The sequence below is a fragment of the Eptesicus fuscus genome, chromosome 20, assembly GCF_027574615.1.
Source record: "Eptesicus fuscus isolate TK198812 chromosome 20, DD_ASM_mEF_20220401, whole genome shotgun sequence".
NCBI classification, from domain to species: domain Eukaryota; kingdom Metazoa; phylum Chordata; class Mammalia; order Chiroptera; family Vespertilionidae; genus Eptesicus; species Eptesicus fuscus.
Genome location: NC_072492.1, coordinates 47,142,846 through 47,158,693, shown reverse-complemented (window position 1 = coordinate 47,158,693; position 15,848 = coordinate 47,142,846). Strand labels below are relative to the sequence as shown.

The window sequence follows — 15,848 nt, the reverse complement described above, 5'->3', positions numbered from 1 at the left end:
TGCGGGTCCTCAGGGAGAGATGGGGGAGCTGGGCGGGGAGGAGAGGGGCCCCCAGGCAGGCGGAGGATCCGCAGGAGGAGGAGGGCTGACCTGCCCGCCCCGCCGTGCCGTGTCTGCACGAGGGGACGGCGGAGCCTCAGGGACCCTCGGGCCACGCCCTGGGCTGCCATGGGGAGCACAGCGATGAGAGCAGGGCTCCGAATCCTGGGCGCCCGGAACATTGGGGCAGGATCGTGCACTGGTGCAGGGACCGCCCTGCACTCCAGGGCCTCCACCCGCTCCATGCCAGTTGCCCCCTCCCCCAGATGTGACAACGGAGAATGTCTCCGGGCATTGCCAGGTGTGCCCTGGGCTCCCCATCGCCCCACTGAAGACTCACTTAGCGGGAGCCAGAGCTGGCCCTCTGCGAGCAGGCGGCCTGCCGTGTGGGAATCGGGGGTCTGGCTGGGCAGGGCCCCTCTTGGGGGTCTCTCCTGCCCCCTTTGACTTTTCATGACAATCCCGTGGCATAGATGGTTCCTCAGAGTTCACTGAGTTGCACAGAGTGGCTTCCTGGCTGCTTCAGGGGGCCTGGGTGGAGGGTGAGCACGCAGGTGTGACACCGTCATTGCACAAAGGAGGAAGGAGGCTGGAGGGACGGGGGCCTGGTCCCTGCGCCCCGTGAGCGGCAGGAGGGCTCCAGCTTCCGGAGTGAAATAAGGCGCCGGCCTCCTCCGGGCAGCCCTGCCCAAAGCTGCCGGAGGGTGAGGCCACGGAGGGAGAACACGGACCTCGGTTCCTGTGGCAGCTCTGACCCGGTCCCCACCGGTGCCCGAGGACGCCTCCTACCACGGCCTTGAGGCCCTTGAGCCTGGCCTGGCCCCCCCGCCCCGCCCCCCGCCCTGCGGTGGAGGCCTCCCCTGACTTAGGACAGGTTCCTCCTGGCCCGAGGGGCAGCTGGTGAGCAGCGAGGGCACAGCTGGCTCCCTGGGCCTCCGGTTGGCGCTGCAGTAATTATGTCAATGAAGACAAATACGCTCAAAATGTACGGGGACAGCAGGGGGAGACGAAGCCAACATCGCTGACACATGGGCTGCCTTCGTTTCCATAGCAACCTGCTTCCTCACACGCTCATCCGTGGGTCCCGGCTGGAGGAGGGAGAGGGCCCCCTCCCCCCGAGGAAGCCGGAGGTGGATGGCGGTGCCCCCCTGTCAGGACCCGGGCTAAGGGCAGCGAGGTCTGGGGAGCACACGCCCAGCCGCGGGCGGGCTCCGGGGGCGCCTGGGGACGCGGTGGCCCGGAGCGAAAATGACTTCCCTCCGAGGTGGGGCCTGCGTTCAGTGTCCGAATTGGAACTCAAACCCAGGCCCCCTCTCGTCGCTGATGGTTGATGTTTCTATCTCTCTCTCCCTCCCCCTTCCTCTCTGAAATCAATAAAAATAAATTTTAAAAAAGAAAGAAAGAAAGGCTCTTGAGGAAAGCCCTTCTCTGATGAACGGAGGCATTTGTTTCCACCACAAGAAACTTCACATGCAAATTAGCGAGGGTTTGATGATCATCCATCACCTGGAATTGACAGGTTTGCATTTGGCCTTGATCCCCGGTAACCAAGGTACAGGGAGGGGCCCAGGTCCTGGGGGAGGCAGGGAGAGGTGGTCCCCATCGGAGGCACATATGTTTATTATCTGGGTTATTCCAATATATGGAAATGAGGCCTGGGGATCCCCCCCTTCCCTCCCCCCTCCCTCCCCAGTTCTTCCTGCGCCCCCACCCCCTCTGGGCTCTCAGCCAGGACACAGAAACTAATGAGACCTGGACTCAGTGATGTGCCCAGGCAGGCAACTGGTTTGGATAGATAGCCACCTGGGGAGTTGGTAATGACCCCTGCTTCCGGGGGGCTGCTTCGGTGCCTGACTCCTCCCCCCGATGTCCCCCACTCCTCGGAGGCCCTCTCTGGCCCATTCATGGGACTTCTCAATGCGGGAGGTTCGGGGGGGCTCTCCCTGTGTCTTTGCCCCCCTAGAGGAGTCTCTGCCGAGGCCCCCTTTTCCGTTCTCTGACTTGGGGTGCGCCAGGGTGTTTGCGACTGAATTTCCACCCAGCCAAGGAGAGGCTTGTCCCAGCCGGCTGCCAAGGCCCTGGGGCACAGAGCCCCCTGGCAGTGGGCTTGGAGGAGGGGGTGGCTGGGAGCAGAGGTTGCCGCTCCCCCTGGCAGCCCCTGGGGCTGGGGGTTCTTAGCTCAGTGCCTGAGGGGCAGGTGGGGACTCACAGGGTGGGGGCTCACAGAGGGCTTGGGGAAGGGAGACGCCATTGGTCCTGCAGAATGAGGAATGGTAACCCAGAAAGACAATCTCCCCAAAAGAGACGGGGCACCGACCCCGGAAGTCAACCCGCAGCACGTCCAGAAGCTTCAGCCACTGCAGCGGCTCCTGGACCCTGAACCCCTAGGCACGTACAGAGTGGGGCTCCGCCCGAAGGAGCAGGCCCAGCCTGGCCCCTGCCACAGCCTCTGCTCAGTGAGCTACTGCTGCCCAGAAAACCACCCCAAACCGTAGTGGCTTAAACAACAGTGATTTCTTATTGCTCCGCTGGTCTCTCCTGGGCCTCTCACCAGGTTGCATGGGGCTGGCAGTCAACTGGGGCTGGGCTGGGGCTGAGCTGGGGTGAGCTGGGCTGGGGCTGGGCTGAGCTGGGCTGGGGCTGAGCTGAGCTGGGCTGGGGCTGGGCTGAGCTGGGCTGAGCTGCGCTGGGCTGGGCTGGGCTGGGACTGGGGCTGGGCTGGACTGGGGCTGGGGCTGGGATGGGCTGGACTGGGGCTGGGGCTGGGATGGGCTGGACTGGGGCTGGGATGGACTGGACTGGGGCTGGGGCTGGGCTGGACTGGGGCTGGGGCTGGGCTGGGGCTGGGCTGGGCTGGATTGGGGCTGGGGCTGGGCTGGGGCTGAGCTGGGGCTGGGGCTGGGCTGGGGCTGGGCTGAGCTGGGCTGGGGCTGGGCTGAGCTGGGCTGGGGCTGGGGCTGGGGCTGGGCTGGGCTGGGGCTGGGACGGGGCAGCCAGGATGGCGGGCCTCTCCCCTCCTGCTTATCGTCTGTGGATGGTGTTCTCGGGGCAGGGATCTGAGAGGGTGAAGGTAGAAGCTGCAAGGCTCCTGGGGCCTAGGCTCCGGAATGTTCCACCCTCTCCTATCAGCGAAAGCACATCCGAGGCCAGCCCAGAATTAGGGGGCAGTAGACTCCGCATCCTGATTGGAGTCGCTATAAATATTAGGGGCACGCTCCTCGCATCCCGCTGGCAGCCGCCCAGATCACCTTTGCCAGATGGCGGCTCGCCGGTGGGTCCCCGGGGCCTCGTTAACACCGTTCCGTTCTGGGTCCCCCACCAAGGGCCTCCTCCAAAGTCAACTCCGAGGGTGACTTTGAAACCCGAAGAGAATGGGCAGAGGCTGGAGGGGAGTCCCGCTGGAGAAGGCCAGGAAGGTCGGGCAGGTGGGGTCGTGTCTGGGGCCAGCTGCCCGGGGCCGGCAGATGTGCAGAAGGCAGAGCGGGGCGTTGGCTGGGGGCCCTGGAGCTCGGGGCGGCCGCTGTCACAGCTCCGGACCCCGGATGCCATGGCAGCCGCAGCTCGGGCTCTGCTCCGGGGCTGGCTGCTGGGCAAGGCTTGTCCTACCTGAGTGGGCACGGGGCCTGGCCTCAGGGGCTGATAGAGGGCAGCGGCCCGTCCTCCCAGGACAGGTGACAAAGTGAGCAGTAATAACACCCGTCACCCGGGGGCCCGGCCCCAAGCCCTTTACAGGAACAGTCTCGTTCCATCGTCCAGTGTGCCTGCAGGTAGCGACTACCGTGCGGTGGTTAACAGCACCAAGTCTGGAGGCAGACTCTCGCGGCTCTGCCACCTGCTGGCTGTGTGTTCTTGGGCAAGTTACTGGACCTCTCTGTGCCTTCGCGTCCTCATGTTTTTCACCTGCCAAATCTGGATACAATTGATTCTGACCTCACAGAGTAGTTAATGAGGAATAACTGCCTTATCACGTGCGAGGTGCTTAAATCAGGGCCTGGCCGATGTGTTATTATTATTATTACTGTTATTATTAACCCCGTTTTATAGATGAGGAGATGGAGGCACAGAGAGAGTAGGCCACTTGCTCAAGGTCACACAGCAAGTAAAATACACAGACCTTCGTGAACCCACCTTCTCCACCTGCACCCCATCCCCCACCCCCCGCCCTTAGCTCCGAGCTACTCAGGCAGAGGGAAGCAGGGTGATGTGACTCGGGGGCCCTTGGCACTGCGCTTAGTGGGGTGTTTACGAGCTCTGCACGAGGTCCGCCTGCCCAGGCTGGCTGAGTGCCACTGTGTGCGAGGCAAGTGGCCGCCCCTGAGAGAGATCAGAACCTGGGAGAGGAAGACAGGAAGCCGGAGAACGAGGAATGAACCCAGCAGGGACGTTCTGCGCCCGCGTGGGGACCTCAGACCCTGGCACCTGGTAGTGGGGGGCGCTCCGGGGGGCAGTTCTGCCAGCCCTGCTCTGAAGGGACAGAAACCAGGGCAGCGTGATGGGTTTTCATAAAGCGAGGTTCACTCGGTGTGTAAAACGCGCCAGCCCTTTTACTCTTTGGGTGTTAAAATCCTTTCAGTGAAATCTGTGTCAGAGATGTTTTGTTCATTTTGCCTTCGTATCCTTTTGGGCCAAATTAAAGTTAGCCACTCCTCCTTGGCCCTAGATATGCATATGGACATCGATTTCAGGGTGAGGGGGCAGTTTTATGGCTCCGTGAAATTGCTAACTTGTGTGTGTGTGTGTGTGTGTGTGTGTGTGTGTGTGTGTTTATAATATATATTTCAGAGAGGAAGAGAGAGGAGAGAGAGAGAGAGATAGAAACAACCATGATGAGAGAGAATCACTGATCGGCTGCCTCCTGCACGCCCCACACTGGGGTTCGAGCCCACGACCCGGCATGTGCCCTGACCGGGAATCAAACCCGTGACCTCCTGGTTCATAGGCCGATGCTCAACCACTGAGCCCTGCTGGCCGGGCTGGAATTGCTAAGGTTTTGCTGTGCAGTTCGTACGTTTCTCGAGGGGGGGGATGGGGTCATGTCACATTTGCCCTCAAGCCCCCAGCACAGTGCTGGGCGTCAGTCGTCGGTGGTGGGTGTTTCTGGCCCTGGTGGAAGGATGGCCCAGACTCTCCCAAAGGGAGATACAGCCCAGAGCCGGGATCTAGGGGAGGGCCGGGGGCACACGCCTCCCCCGCCTGGGCAGCGGGGCCTTGGACTCGGACAGGAGGGATGCCGTGACACCTGAAGCCTTGCCTCGGGTAGCAAGAGAGAGCATCGGCTCTGACCTTGAGTCGGCTCTGCCCAGGGAAGGGCATGGGCGTCTCACCACGCACCCCCACTCTGCCCAGCTGCCAACAGCAGGTGCTGCAAGACGGCCAGGGAGGCCGCCTCCCAGCTTCCCTTGGCCTGACCTGCCCCGGCAAGCTGGGGGAGCCCCAGGGAGACGCGTGCCTCCTCTGCCTTGTCAACATTCAGTAATCCCCCCAACATCTGGCCTGGGGAGATCAGGAGCCCCGTGGAGACCAGAGAGCAGGACTCAGCCGGGCAGAACGCTCGGGCCGGCTGGACAGAGCTTGGCAGAGTTCACACCGCCACCCACACTGCCACCCCGCCCCCCAATAGACGCTTCCTGTTCATATCCACACCCCCTCCTTAGTATGAATTAGCCGTTATCCTTTGTGGTCATTAAAGGGGCCGTGACAAAGTCGTCCCTGCTCCCAGAGGAGCGAGTCTTCGTTCCCTTCTGTTCCCTGCGACTCGGAGATGCCGCGGGGCCGGGTTTGAACTCTTCGCGGCCGCGTGCTGGGTGGGGGAGCCCGCAGGAAGCGAGTGGACGGGAGCGGAACTGGGGACGGCGCGTTTCTCAGCGGGGCGTGGCGGCGGCAGGAACATTTCCACCTGAGGGTACACGGTACCGCGGGGCCCACCGGCTTGCCGTTACGGTTGGCATTATTAGTGCTGCCGATGCCCAGAGCCTAGCACACCCCTGACCTGTTGTAGGCAGTCCAGTCTGAACGGAATGACCCGTAATAACAGTAATCGCGGGAGGTCGCCTTTCTCGAGGGCGAACCGGATGTCAGACCCGCGCCGAGCACTTCATCGTCCTTTCTGCTATAATGTGCGGTGTAAGCGTTTGTCAGAATCACCCCACTGTGCAAAATCGGGTCATTAAAAACCACGAGGCTAATGGGGGAAATGGGGTGAGGGAGCAGCAGTCAAAAACTTCATCAGAGGCACTTAATAAAGACGATCGCGCGGGTCTGCACGTCGCCAGTGGCTCGGAAACGCATCGCTCCGCAGGGAACAGGGCGCCTGGCCGTGGGAGAGGCCTGGAATTCGCTTGTGGAAGTGGGCGCGCAGGGTGGCAGCTCGTGAGTCGTGATGGGCGGAAGGAGGGAAGTCGGAAATCGGGAGGACAGAGGCCGGGCCAGCTGTGCCCAGGTGAGCGCGTAGCACACTCGGGACGCGGAGGATACCTGGGTGGGGGCGTTGTGTGGAGCTGCGGCTCCGTGCAGCTGAGTGTGGCTCTCCGCGTTTGCCTCCTGTTTCCTGCAGACAAAGTCACACACAAGCCAACACAGACCTGAAGCTGGGCTCACGTTGCCCTCTACATACACTCAGTGCCTTGGAACAAAAGCGTGAGCACAGCCCCGCCCGGACTTGTATTTTCTACAAGGCGCTGCCCTTATTGTGCCCATTACACAGATGGGGTGCCCGAGGCTCAGCGAGGCCCAGCCCTGTGTCAGGTCACGTGCGGAGTCAGTGGGCAGCTGGGATTGAAGTCCGTGTGAGGCCGGAGCAGGGTTCTCAGCGAGGACCGCTCTGAGGGGCCAGGGTCAGACTCACTTGACTCACTCTGCCCCCTCCTCGCTCCCCTGGTTCCTGGCAAAGACCAGACTGGCCTGCGCCCGCCCGTCCTTGACCGACTCCACCTCACTCCCCACCCGGTAGTCAGAGCCGGCTCTGTAACAATGGGATCTGCGTGTTTTACACCGAGGGCTGGCAGGCGTTTTCTGGAAGGGGCCAGGTAGTGACGATCGATCGGGCTTCGCGCCCCGCAGGGCCTTTTGAAACACTTCAGCCCGGCGGTGCTAGAGCGAGAGCAGCCAAGTCCGCACGTCGGCGTCGGCATCGGCGAGCGAGCGAGCTGGCTGGGTTCCAATGAGACTTCATTTATGGACGCGGAGATTTGAATTGCACACGATTTCCACCTGTCATGAGACATTACTCTTCTTTCCATTTTGTTCAACAATTTAAAAATATAAAAACTATTCGTGGTCTATCTTGCCGTTCAACAGAGGGTGGGGGGCGTCGACGCGAACGTGGTTTGGGCTGTAGTTGGCCAACGTCTGTTTTACACGCCTGCTTCCTACCCTCCACGTGTTCCTATTGTCCAGTTATCCTACAGCCCAGCCCGGCCGGGGTGGCTCAGTGGTTGAGCGTCAGCCTACGAACCAGGAGGTCACGGTGCGATTCCCAGTCAGGGCACATGCCCGGGTTGCGGGCTTGATCCCCAGTGTGGGTTGTGCAAGAGGCAGCTATCAATGATTCTCTCTCATCATGGATGCTTCTATATCTCTCTCTCTCTCCCTTCCTGTTTGAAATCAATAAAAAGTAAAAAAATATAAAAAGAAACAGGCCAAACTCTGCTGCCCCACCCCCAGGCCCTGTGAGGCCAGCTCCTCCCCTGGCCAGAGGCGCATTTAGTGACTTCCCAGCTCAGAAATGGTTCTCTCTCTGGTATCTACTCGTCATGCCTGGCACCCTGAGTCACCCTCCGATCTACCTTGGAGGCTGCTCTCTGGTCACGGGGCTGAGAGGCCTTTAAAGGCAGCCTCCCCCAGTCTCCCAGGCACACCTGGGCACACCTGGCAGACGTGGCGGGGGGCGGGGTTGGAGAAAGCAATCCAAGAGGCTGCACCCCCCCCCCCAAGATTAGACTACAAAGCACAAGCACCTGGGCTCGAGGCCGATCCCCACGCAGCCTCCTGAGGGGCTTGTTCTAATTGCTTCCTCTCCCACCCACCTGGCCGTGCAGAGGGCCGGCATTGCAGGAAGGTGACGGGGCCTCCTGTGCTCCCGCAGCGGGAGGAAGCGGGGAGCCATGGGGGACCCAGAACATCCTTGTACGCAAACTAAGAGGCCACACGTTTCCTTGCCTCTTAGTCTTTTTCTTTTTTCTTTTTTTTTAAACAACCACACTCCCCTCGGGATTTCTTCTTTCTCAGTCACTTTTTTTAAAAATCCAAACAGAACTGGCTTCACGTTTTAACACCTTGTACCCTGGACCGATTTGGCCTTCTCGCCTCTCCCTTCCTTTCTGCTCCTAGTGAATGCATGCCCTGTCCCACGCCACTCTTCCCTTTTCTAAACGCTCCCCGAGCTCCTGGCTGTTGTCTGGGGGGGGACTGGGGGGGGTCCCTGGGTCAGGGCAAAGACTGGGCAGCTCCCTGGGGTGTCTCTCCCCGGGATGTGAGAGGGGGCCTGCCCACTGCCCGCTGAGCAGACCGAGGACCCAGGACAGGTCAGGGGGCGTGGTGGGGGGAGGGGGGACACGCTTAGGGTCAGATGGGCCTGAAATCAAATCTCACTTTGCTGGGTGACCTCAGGCAACTTGCTTAACCATTCTGAGCCCAGGTCCCCTGGCTATAAAACGTGTGGGAGTCGCTTCGCCCCACAGTCAATGTGGGGGTGAACCGGGTAACGTATGCCACGTGTTTGCTCTGAACCCGAGGCTGGCGTCATTGTCATCAGAGGGAGGGGCCCAGCAGGACATCCCTCCCGCCCATGCTGAGTGCGTCTCCGGCCCCTCGGCTTCCTCCCAGGCCTCCCTCCTCCCCCACCTGTCTGCTCCCCCCGAGTCCGAGTCCGGGGAGCCACCCTGCTGATGGGAATCCTAATGAAGCTCCTTTCCTTGCTCACTGAGAGCAGTTAATTGGTCCAGAAGATGGCAGGGGAGCAGACGCCCTCCCCCGGCCAGCTAGCCGGGTTGTCACCGTGTTATCGGGCCCCAGCTCATTAACACCGATGTTCCTCTCATTGACCACGGGCCCAGGATCAATCACAGCCTCCTGGGTTCTCCCAGGGCGGCGGGAGGGGAGGCCCTGCAGCATCTCCTCCGCTTCTGAACCCAACACCCGTCAGCAGGGGGTGGTGCACGCCCCGGGCTGAGTCCTGGCAGAGCAGCTGCCTTCAGGCGATTCTGCACCCAGCCCAGCTCAGCCCTGGGCCGCCTGCTCCTGAAGGGGCTGCAGACGAAGGCAGCCTCCATCCTCATCCCTCATCCTTCTCGCCCCTCCCACATTGTCACGGAGGCTTTCCTGGCCCTGGCTTCCTCCCCAACCTGGAGGAAACCTGGCAGGATGAGTGTCTCACAGCCGCTGTCCCAAATAACCACCAACTTAGGGGCTTAGTGCCAATGCTCACATCATTGTCCCCATTTCGCAGATGGGAAAACTGAGGCGCTTGCAAGGGTGCATACAGGCAGTGTTGCCCTTACAGTTCTAGGGGTCAGGAGTCTGGAAATCCAGGTGCCGGCCGGGTAGAGCTCCTTCTGGAGGCGCCAGGGGAGAAGGCATCTCCTTGCCTTTCCCAGCGTCCAGAGGCCTCCTGCGTTCTCAGCTCGTGGCCCCGCACCCTCCCTCCTCTGCTTCTCTCTTCACATCTCCTCACTCCGACTCTGCTGAGTGTACACGTGGGTGGGAGCATGTGAGTGTGCATGAGTGTGTTAGGACAAGTGTGCGTGTGCGTGTGCGTGTCCGTGTGCACTTGCACACACATGCCCTCCCTCCGTGTGAGCATCCGCACGCGTGCAGCTCTGGGCACCCGCTTTATGAACGAGGACAAGACAAGGAGAGCGTGCCTGTTATTTCTGGTGTCCGCATCAGCCCCTGACAGCTTCGTGGAATTGAAATATCTTATTTAATGCGACGAAGAATCGTTTTAAATATCAACTCCTGACGCTCAAGGACTCGAGCCCGAAAGGGCAGTGTGTGTTTCCCCGGCCGGAGAAGACGCCGCGTCTGTGAGGCAGCGGCTTCTCCCCTGCCCGTCTCCTGTCTAACATCCCATCACCCGTCCTGCCTCTTCCCTGCGCTGCCATCGCGTGCCCTGCACCCCGAGCCCATCTCTCCATCTTGGAACCGAGTAGACGGAGCGGCGGGCGTGGGATCAGGACACCCTGTGATGGGCCAGGAGAGCAGATCCTCTGTGTGGGTCCGTCTCCCAGCCCGGCCGAGCCCGGCCCCAGGCTCCCTCCTCTACCTGCTGCCTCGGACCCGACCGTGTCCCGGGAGAGAGCAAAGCTTCCTCCAGCGCGGGCCCCCTGGCTCCGCAGCCTCAGAGAGCTGGGGACGCGCTCGGTGCCCTTTGGAAACAGTTCCAGGGCATCTCGTCACACGCACAAAGCGGGGTGCAGAACAGCCTGAGATGAGGCCTGTCTCCTGCTTAAAAGTGGGGGGCGAGGAGGTGATGCATTTGCATAAAGAAACCCTGAGAAGAGACTCCAGAAGCTGATCTCCGTGGTTTCTGGGGGGGGTTGGAGCCGGGATGGGCCTTAGGGGGGTCAGGGATGGGAGGCACGTCGAGTGTGCACCTCCTCTTTTACTCTTTGAACGTTGCCTCCTGCGCATATATCTTCTGTAACAAATCAACACAGAAGCGATCCGAGAGGCGGGTGAGGGCAGGGGCTCACCAGCCGCCGGGGCCACGCCCCTGCCTGGTCCTCACTGGATGGAGAGCGAGGCAGCAGGTCGGCCGGAAGAGATGGCTCTTGCCCACCTGCACTGCTGGTCACCTCAGGTCCCCCCACCCAGAAACGCGAACAGAGGTGGCCGGAGCCCGGGGTCAGGCTGGGGAGCGAGGTTCATTGGGGTCAAGAGGCCGAGAGGGGCGGCCTCTGAGGGGGGCCTGCCATTTCCCTGCTGAGGGCTGGAGGCAGGACCCCTCTCTCAGTAAGAAGCAGGAGGTAACCAAGGGGCCACAGCAGAGCCTTTGTTGGTGGCTGGGGACACTTGGGGTCCACGTCCATGGGGAAGCCAAAGAATTAGCCAGGCAAGGGAATCTGTGCCCCCCCGATGCTTGGCACAGAGCCCTGAATGGGCCCACGGCGGGAGGGGTATCCTCCCACACCTTCCTTGTCTTTCTCTCTGAACCTCCCCTCATCACCCCCATACCTCCCACTCCCCACCAGTGACTCATACACTTGCTCCCCCATTGGACGGGTATTTGTGCAGCACCCGCCGTGTGCCAGGCACTTCTATCCTCTTGCAGTGCTCACGTCACTGTCCCCGTTTCGCAGGTGGGAAAACTGAGGCTTGCAAGGATGCCTAATGCAACCAGGCCACACGCCTAAGAAAGAGCCAGACGTCCAATCAACGTCTGCATGTCTCTGAGTCAGAAACCCCTACTTTCTCCAGTGCCCCCTCGTGGCCTGACCATGGCTGAGCCCTGCTGCAGGGCATGGCGTCCACCCCCTGGGCCCAGAGAGGCAGGGCTTGTCCAGGTCCCTGGGGGGCTGGCAGCCACAGGTGGGTGGGGCAGGTAGAGCTGCAGGCTGAGCGTGTGTGTGGCGGGGGAAGGGTATTGGGGGGGCGGGGGGGGGCCAGGCTGCTGGGATAATGAGCACTGTGACGGTCATTGTCAGGGATGCTCCCAGCAATCTGAGATGCCCGCCAACTGCCTCTGACGCCCGCCTGGGAGGCAGGGGGACGAGAGCTGCCATTTGGGTGGAGCGAAGAGGGTTTCCCTGCTAGGGAAGGCGGTGGTGGAACTGTTACTTTAAATAACGCTGCCTACACGCCCGAAATAGGCCTCCCGGGCAAGGAGCACCAGAGGCGGCCCAGGGGGAGGGAGGAAGCCCAGGGAGAGGGAGGCGGGAGGAGCAGAGCAAGGCTGCATCCATCTGCTCGGCCAGGCCGAGGAGAACCTGCCCCCAGCTACAGGGCAGGGGCAGGGGGTGGGGTGGGGGTGCAGAGGGGAAGCCCGGAGCTGGCCCAGCCTCGGGGGAGGGCCGGCCTGCCGCCAGCTGGCCCTCCTTGAGCTCCAGGTGCGGCCTGGGCGTTCGGGCTGATGCACGTGGCCCCAGAGCCTGCTGCCGAAATCTACTCCAACTAAAGTTTAAAATTCAGCACACATCACTGACACCGGCAAACAAACCCAGACCCAATGAGTCCCCCATGTCTTCTTTATAATGCAGACTTAAATTACATGCTCCAAGTGCATTTTTTAACTGGATTTTTTAAATAAAACCGATGTATGGTGTGCGATAAAGAAAACTCCGATGGCACAGAGAGACGTAAAATCAAAAAGCAGACGTTCCCCTCCCTCCCCACCCCGACACCCCTCCCAAAAGGGAGACGACAGGTCCCGGAGGCTCTGTCTCCGAAACATCGCATGTACTTGCCCGAGCGTATGCGTGATTAATGTGTAGAGATACATGCTATTTCCGTGTACCCACGTGGTGTCATACTGTGTACACTATTCTTTGACTTTGGTTTCTTGTGTGTGTGTGTGTGTGTGTGTGTGTGTGTGTGTGTGTGTGTTTTGTCCACAAACTCAAATGACTTTTATTGGGTCCATTTGTCTGACCCTACACATTACACTAGGGTTTGGTCGCCTGTTGCAATACACAGCAACTTAGCAAGGGTGTTGAGAACACATCAGGCCCTTGCCCCCAACACTCAGCTGCGATAGTGTTTAGCTCATTACTTCCTCGGGTTCCTGTTTCCGTAAACATCCGCCTTCTCCCGCTTCCTTTCCACGCTCAGCCTGTGCCGCGGGGACCATCCCGTCTCATTCCATCCAGCTGTCCCGGTGCCGTCGGTGACCGCGGCCTCACTCATTGATCCGACCTGTTATGACGGTCATTGATAGGTTGTTTATCTCTGCCGTTACAAGCAATGCTAGAGGGGACCCATCCTTGTATCCATTCTTGGCCACATTTTGGCCAGTGTATCTAAAAGGCCAGCTCCCAGGAGTGCAACCTCTGGGTCAAAGACTCGCATGTTCTTATTTTGACAGGTTTTGTCCCAGAGGCTCCATCAGGTTACACTTTCACCGGCCCATCTGCCGGTTCGCCTCCCCCTCCCCCTGCTCTGGCCAGCACCGGGCCTGGTCAGGCATGAAGATCTTCGGCCGTCTGATATGTCAGTGTGGTTCTGATTGGGCTGTGTTTCGCCGTGACAGAGTTGAGCCTCCTTTTTGTCCGTGTGTGAGCCGTTTCCGTCCATTTCCCTCTCGCGTGTGTGATTTAACAATATCCGATTCCATTTCCAAAGACAGAGAGCTTTTCCAGCCAATCTCTCTCTCCATCTCCCCTCTCAGGTCACCCCATCACTTTCAAGACCCAACCCACTTCCCCAAAGCTGCCCCGCTTCCCTGCGGGAGAGATGGGGTACAGATGAGAGAGCCTGTGAGGGGCTGGGTCTGAGGAGAACGGGAAGTTTGCCAGAGCTGGGCGCCCGCTATCTCCCCATCATCACGCTGTACACAGTAAGACGGACAGATAAGAGCTGCAGCTGGTGGCAGAGATAAGAGGCTTGGACAGCCAGAATGTTCTAGATAATGCTGCAGGGCCAGGGTGAGCGGGGGCTTCTGCCGTCCCAGGACAGAAGGAGGGGCCCACTGGGTACGACGTCAGTGCTGAGCTGGTTCGCTGCTGGGCTTGGAGCCAGAAGGCTCTGTGGGACCCTGGCCCTGCCTCCTCTTACCTGTAAGACCACAGGTCAGTGACAAGCTCTTTCTGAACCTCAGTTTCCCCCCCCTCTAAAGTGGGGGTAAGCCGCTCCATAGGATGAGCATGGGGATTGAATGAAAGGCTGTCAAATGCAGACCCATGACCGTGTGCACCTGTCCACATAAAATGAGAAAAGTGAAGCTAGTGTAGTGGGCTTTGCGTAAAATTTGTTTAAAGCTTACACAAATGGCTTTTATGCTGAGATTACATTTCTTTTTTTTTTAATCTCAAAAATGTCCTTTATAAATAAAATGCTAACCATCTCTATTTATTTGTCTCTCCCTGCCTGGCACTTTTTAATATTCATTCATTCTCTCTCTCTCTCTCTCTCTCTCTCTCTCTCTCTCTCTCGTCTCTCTAGTGTTTCATTGTCAATCTTTTTGTCTGTTTGCTTTTTGGTTAGCTAGTTTTAATTATCTTACCTAGATAAATAAAAAATTGACAATCTTATGTCAGTCCCCCATATTTTAAGTGTTACTGGTCTATGATATATAATAATCTGGGAACTGCTGTGTGAAGTGAGGAAATGTATGAAAAGTACTTAATACAGCAGCAGCATTGTGAGTTGGTGATGGTAATGGTGGTGGTGATGGTGATGGTGGTGGTGGTGATGGTGGTGGTGATGATGGTGGTGATGATGATGGGGATGATGGTGGTGATGATGATGGGGGTGGTGGTGATGGGTGATGGTGGTGGTGGTGATGATGATCATGATGGTGATGATGATGGTGATGGTGGTGATGGTGGTGGTGATGGTGGTGGTGGTGATGATGATCATGATGGTGATGATGATGGTGATGGTAGTGGTGGTGGTGGTGGTAGTGGTGGTAATAATGATGGTGATAATGATCATGATGGGGATGGTGGTGGTGGTAGTGATGATGGTGGTGATGATGGTGGCAATGATGATGATGGGTCTGCACTGGAATTCATGTAAAACTAAACTTGGCAACTCCTGGGAGTAAGGTCACTCTGTCCCAGGGTTGGCACCGCCTGGGGGCAGGCAGCAATGAGCTTATCCACAAATCAGCTGGACAAACTCTAGGACATTGGTCCGACCTATCTTGATGGTCATTTATAGGTTGTCTCAGGTTGTTTGTTTATCTCTGCCGTTACAAGGGTCATTCATTCCCTGGGAATAGGAAAGGGGGTCCCGGAGGGGGTCCCAGGGAATTAACCCTCATACCAGAGAGCATCACCTGCCCAGGTCTCGGTGCCAGAGCTGCTCTCACTGAGCTGGCCTGGCCCCCTCCCTGCCTCTCAGCCAGGTGAGCTCCTCACACGCCCGCTCTCCAGCGGCTTTTCCTCCAAACCAGACTCTGCTGCTCTTCGGTCCAGTCATGTGCTCCGGAAGCAGGCTCCCCAGGGAACGCCTCGGATTCGTGCATCCCGGCCCCAGGGCCCCATGTGCAGAGCCCACCGTCCTGCTCAGAAGACTCCTTTTCCCACCACAAGCTGCAGTGGGGTGTCTGTAACTTTAAGGATGGAGCAGTGCAAAGCATTTGGGGAGACATGTAAATGCCCCGCGTCTCTCACCTCCATCCATTTCAGTTAAGATTACAGCGCAGCCCCAGCCCCGTGCCTGACCAAATAAAGTGCCGCCACTTTTCTCAGTCATGAGCGTCACGGGGAAGGGGGACAGGAGCCTCCAGCAGACCCGACGGTGCTGGGAGATCTGGTCACGGCCAAGGTCAAGGGCTCGGGCATAGCACCTCCCGTCCTTGGGAAAGTGCAGGCTGCTTCCTGGACACCTGAGTAAATTGCCTGTGGGTGGGACTCTCCGATAGCTAAGGACCTTTCTGTGACCCCATGGCCTGGCCAGGGAGCAGAGCTCTCAGGTCCTCTTCATGCTGGAAGAGGGTGAGGTGGTGCCCTCTGCCCTCTGCCCCCAGGCTGACCTGCGCACCCCCGCAACTGCCTGCTTGCTCACTGGCTGTCTCGTCTGCCCCCAGGTACATGATCACCAGCCTGGACCGCACCCATGCTGGCTTCTACCGCTGCATCGTGCGCAACCGGATGGGTGCCCTGCTGCAGAGGCAAACCGAGGTGCAGGTGGCCTGTGAGTACGGGGTGACG

General features: G+C 59.4%; 1 protein-coding gene across 1 annotated transcript in view; it reads left to right on the top strand.

Annotated features, from left to right (window-relative positions):
* SDK2 (sidekick cell adhesion molecule 2) overlaps positions 1–15,848 on the top strand; it is a 208,752-nt gene that overhangs the window by 97,268 nt on the left and 95,636 nt on the right. Inside the window, exon 3 of the mRNA XM_054709217.1 lies at positions 15,725–15,831. Within this exon, the coding sequence (XP_054565192.1) occupies positions 15,725–15,831 (107 nt within the window). The remainder of the gene's footprint in view (positions 1–15,724; positions 15,832–15,848) is intronic.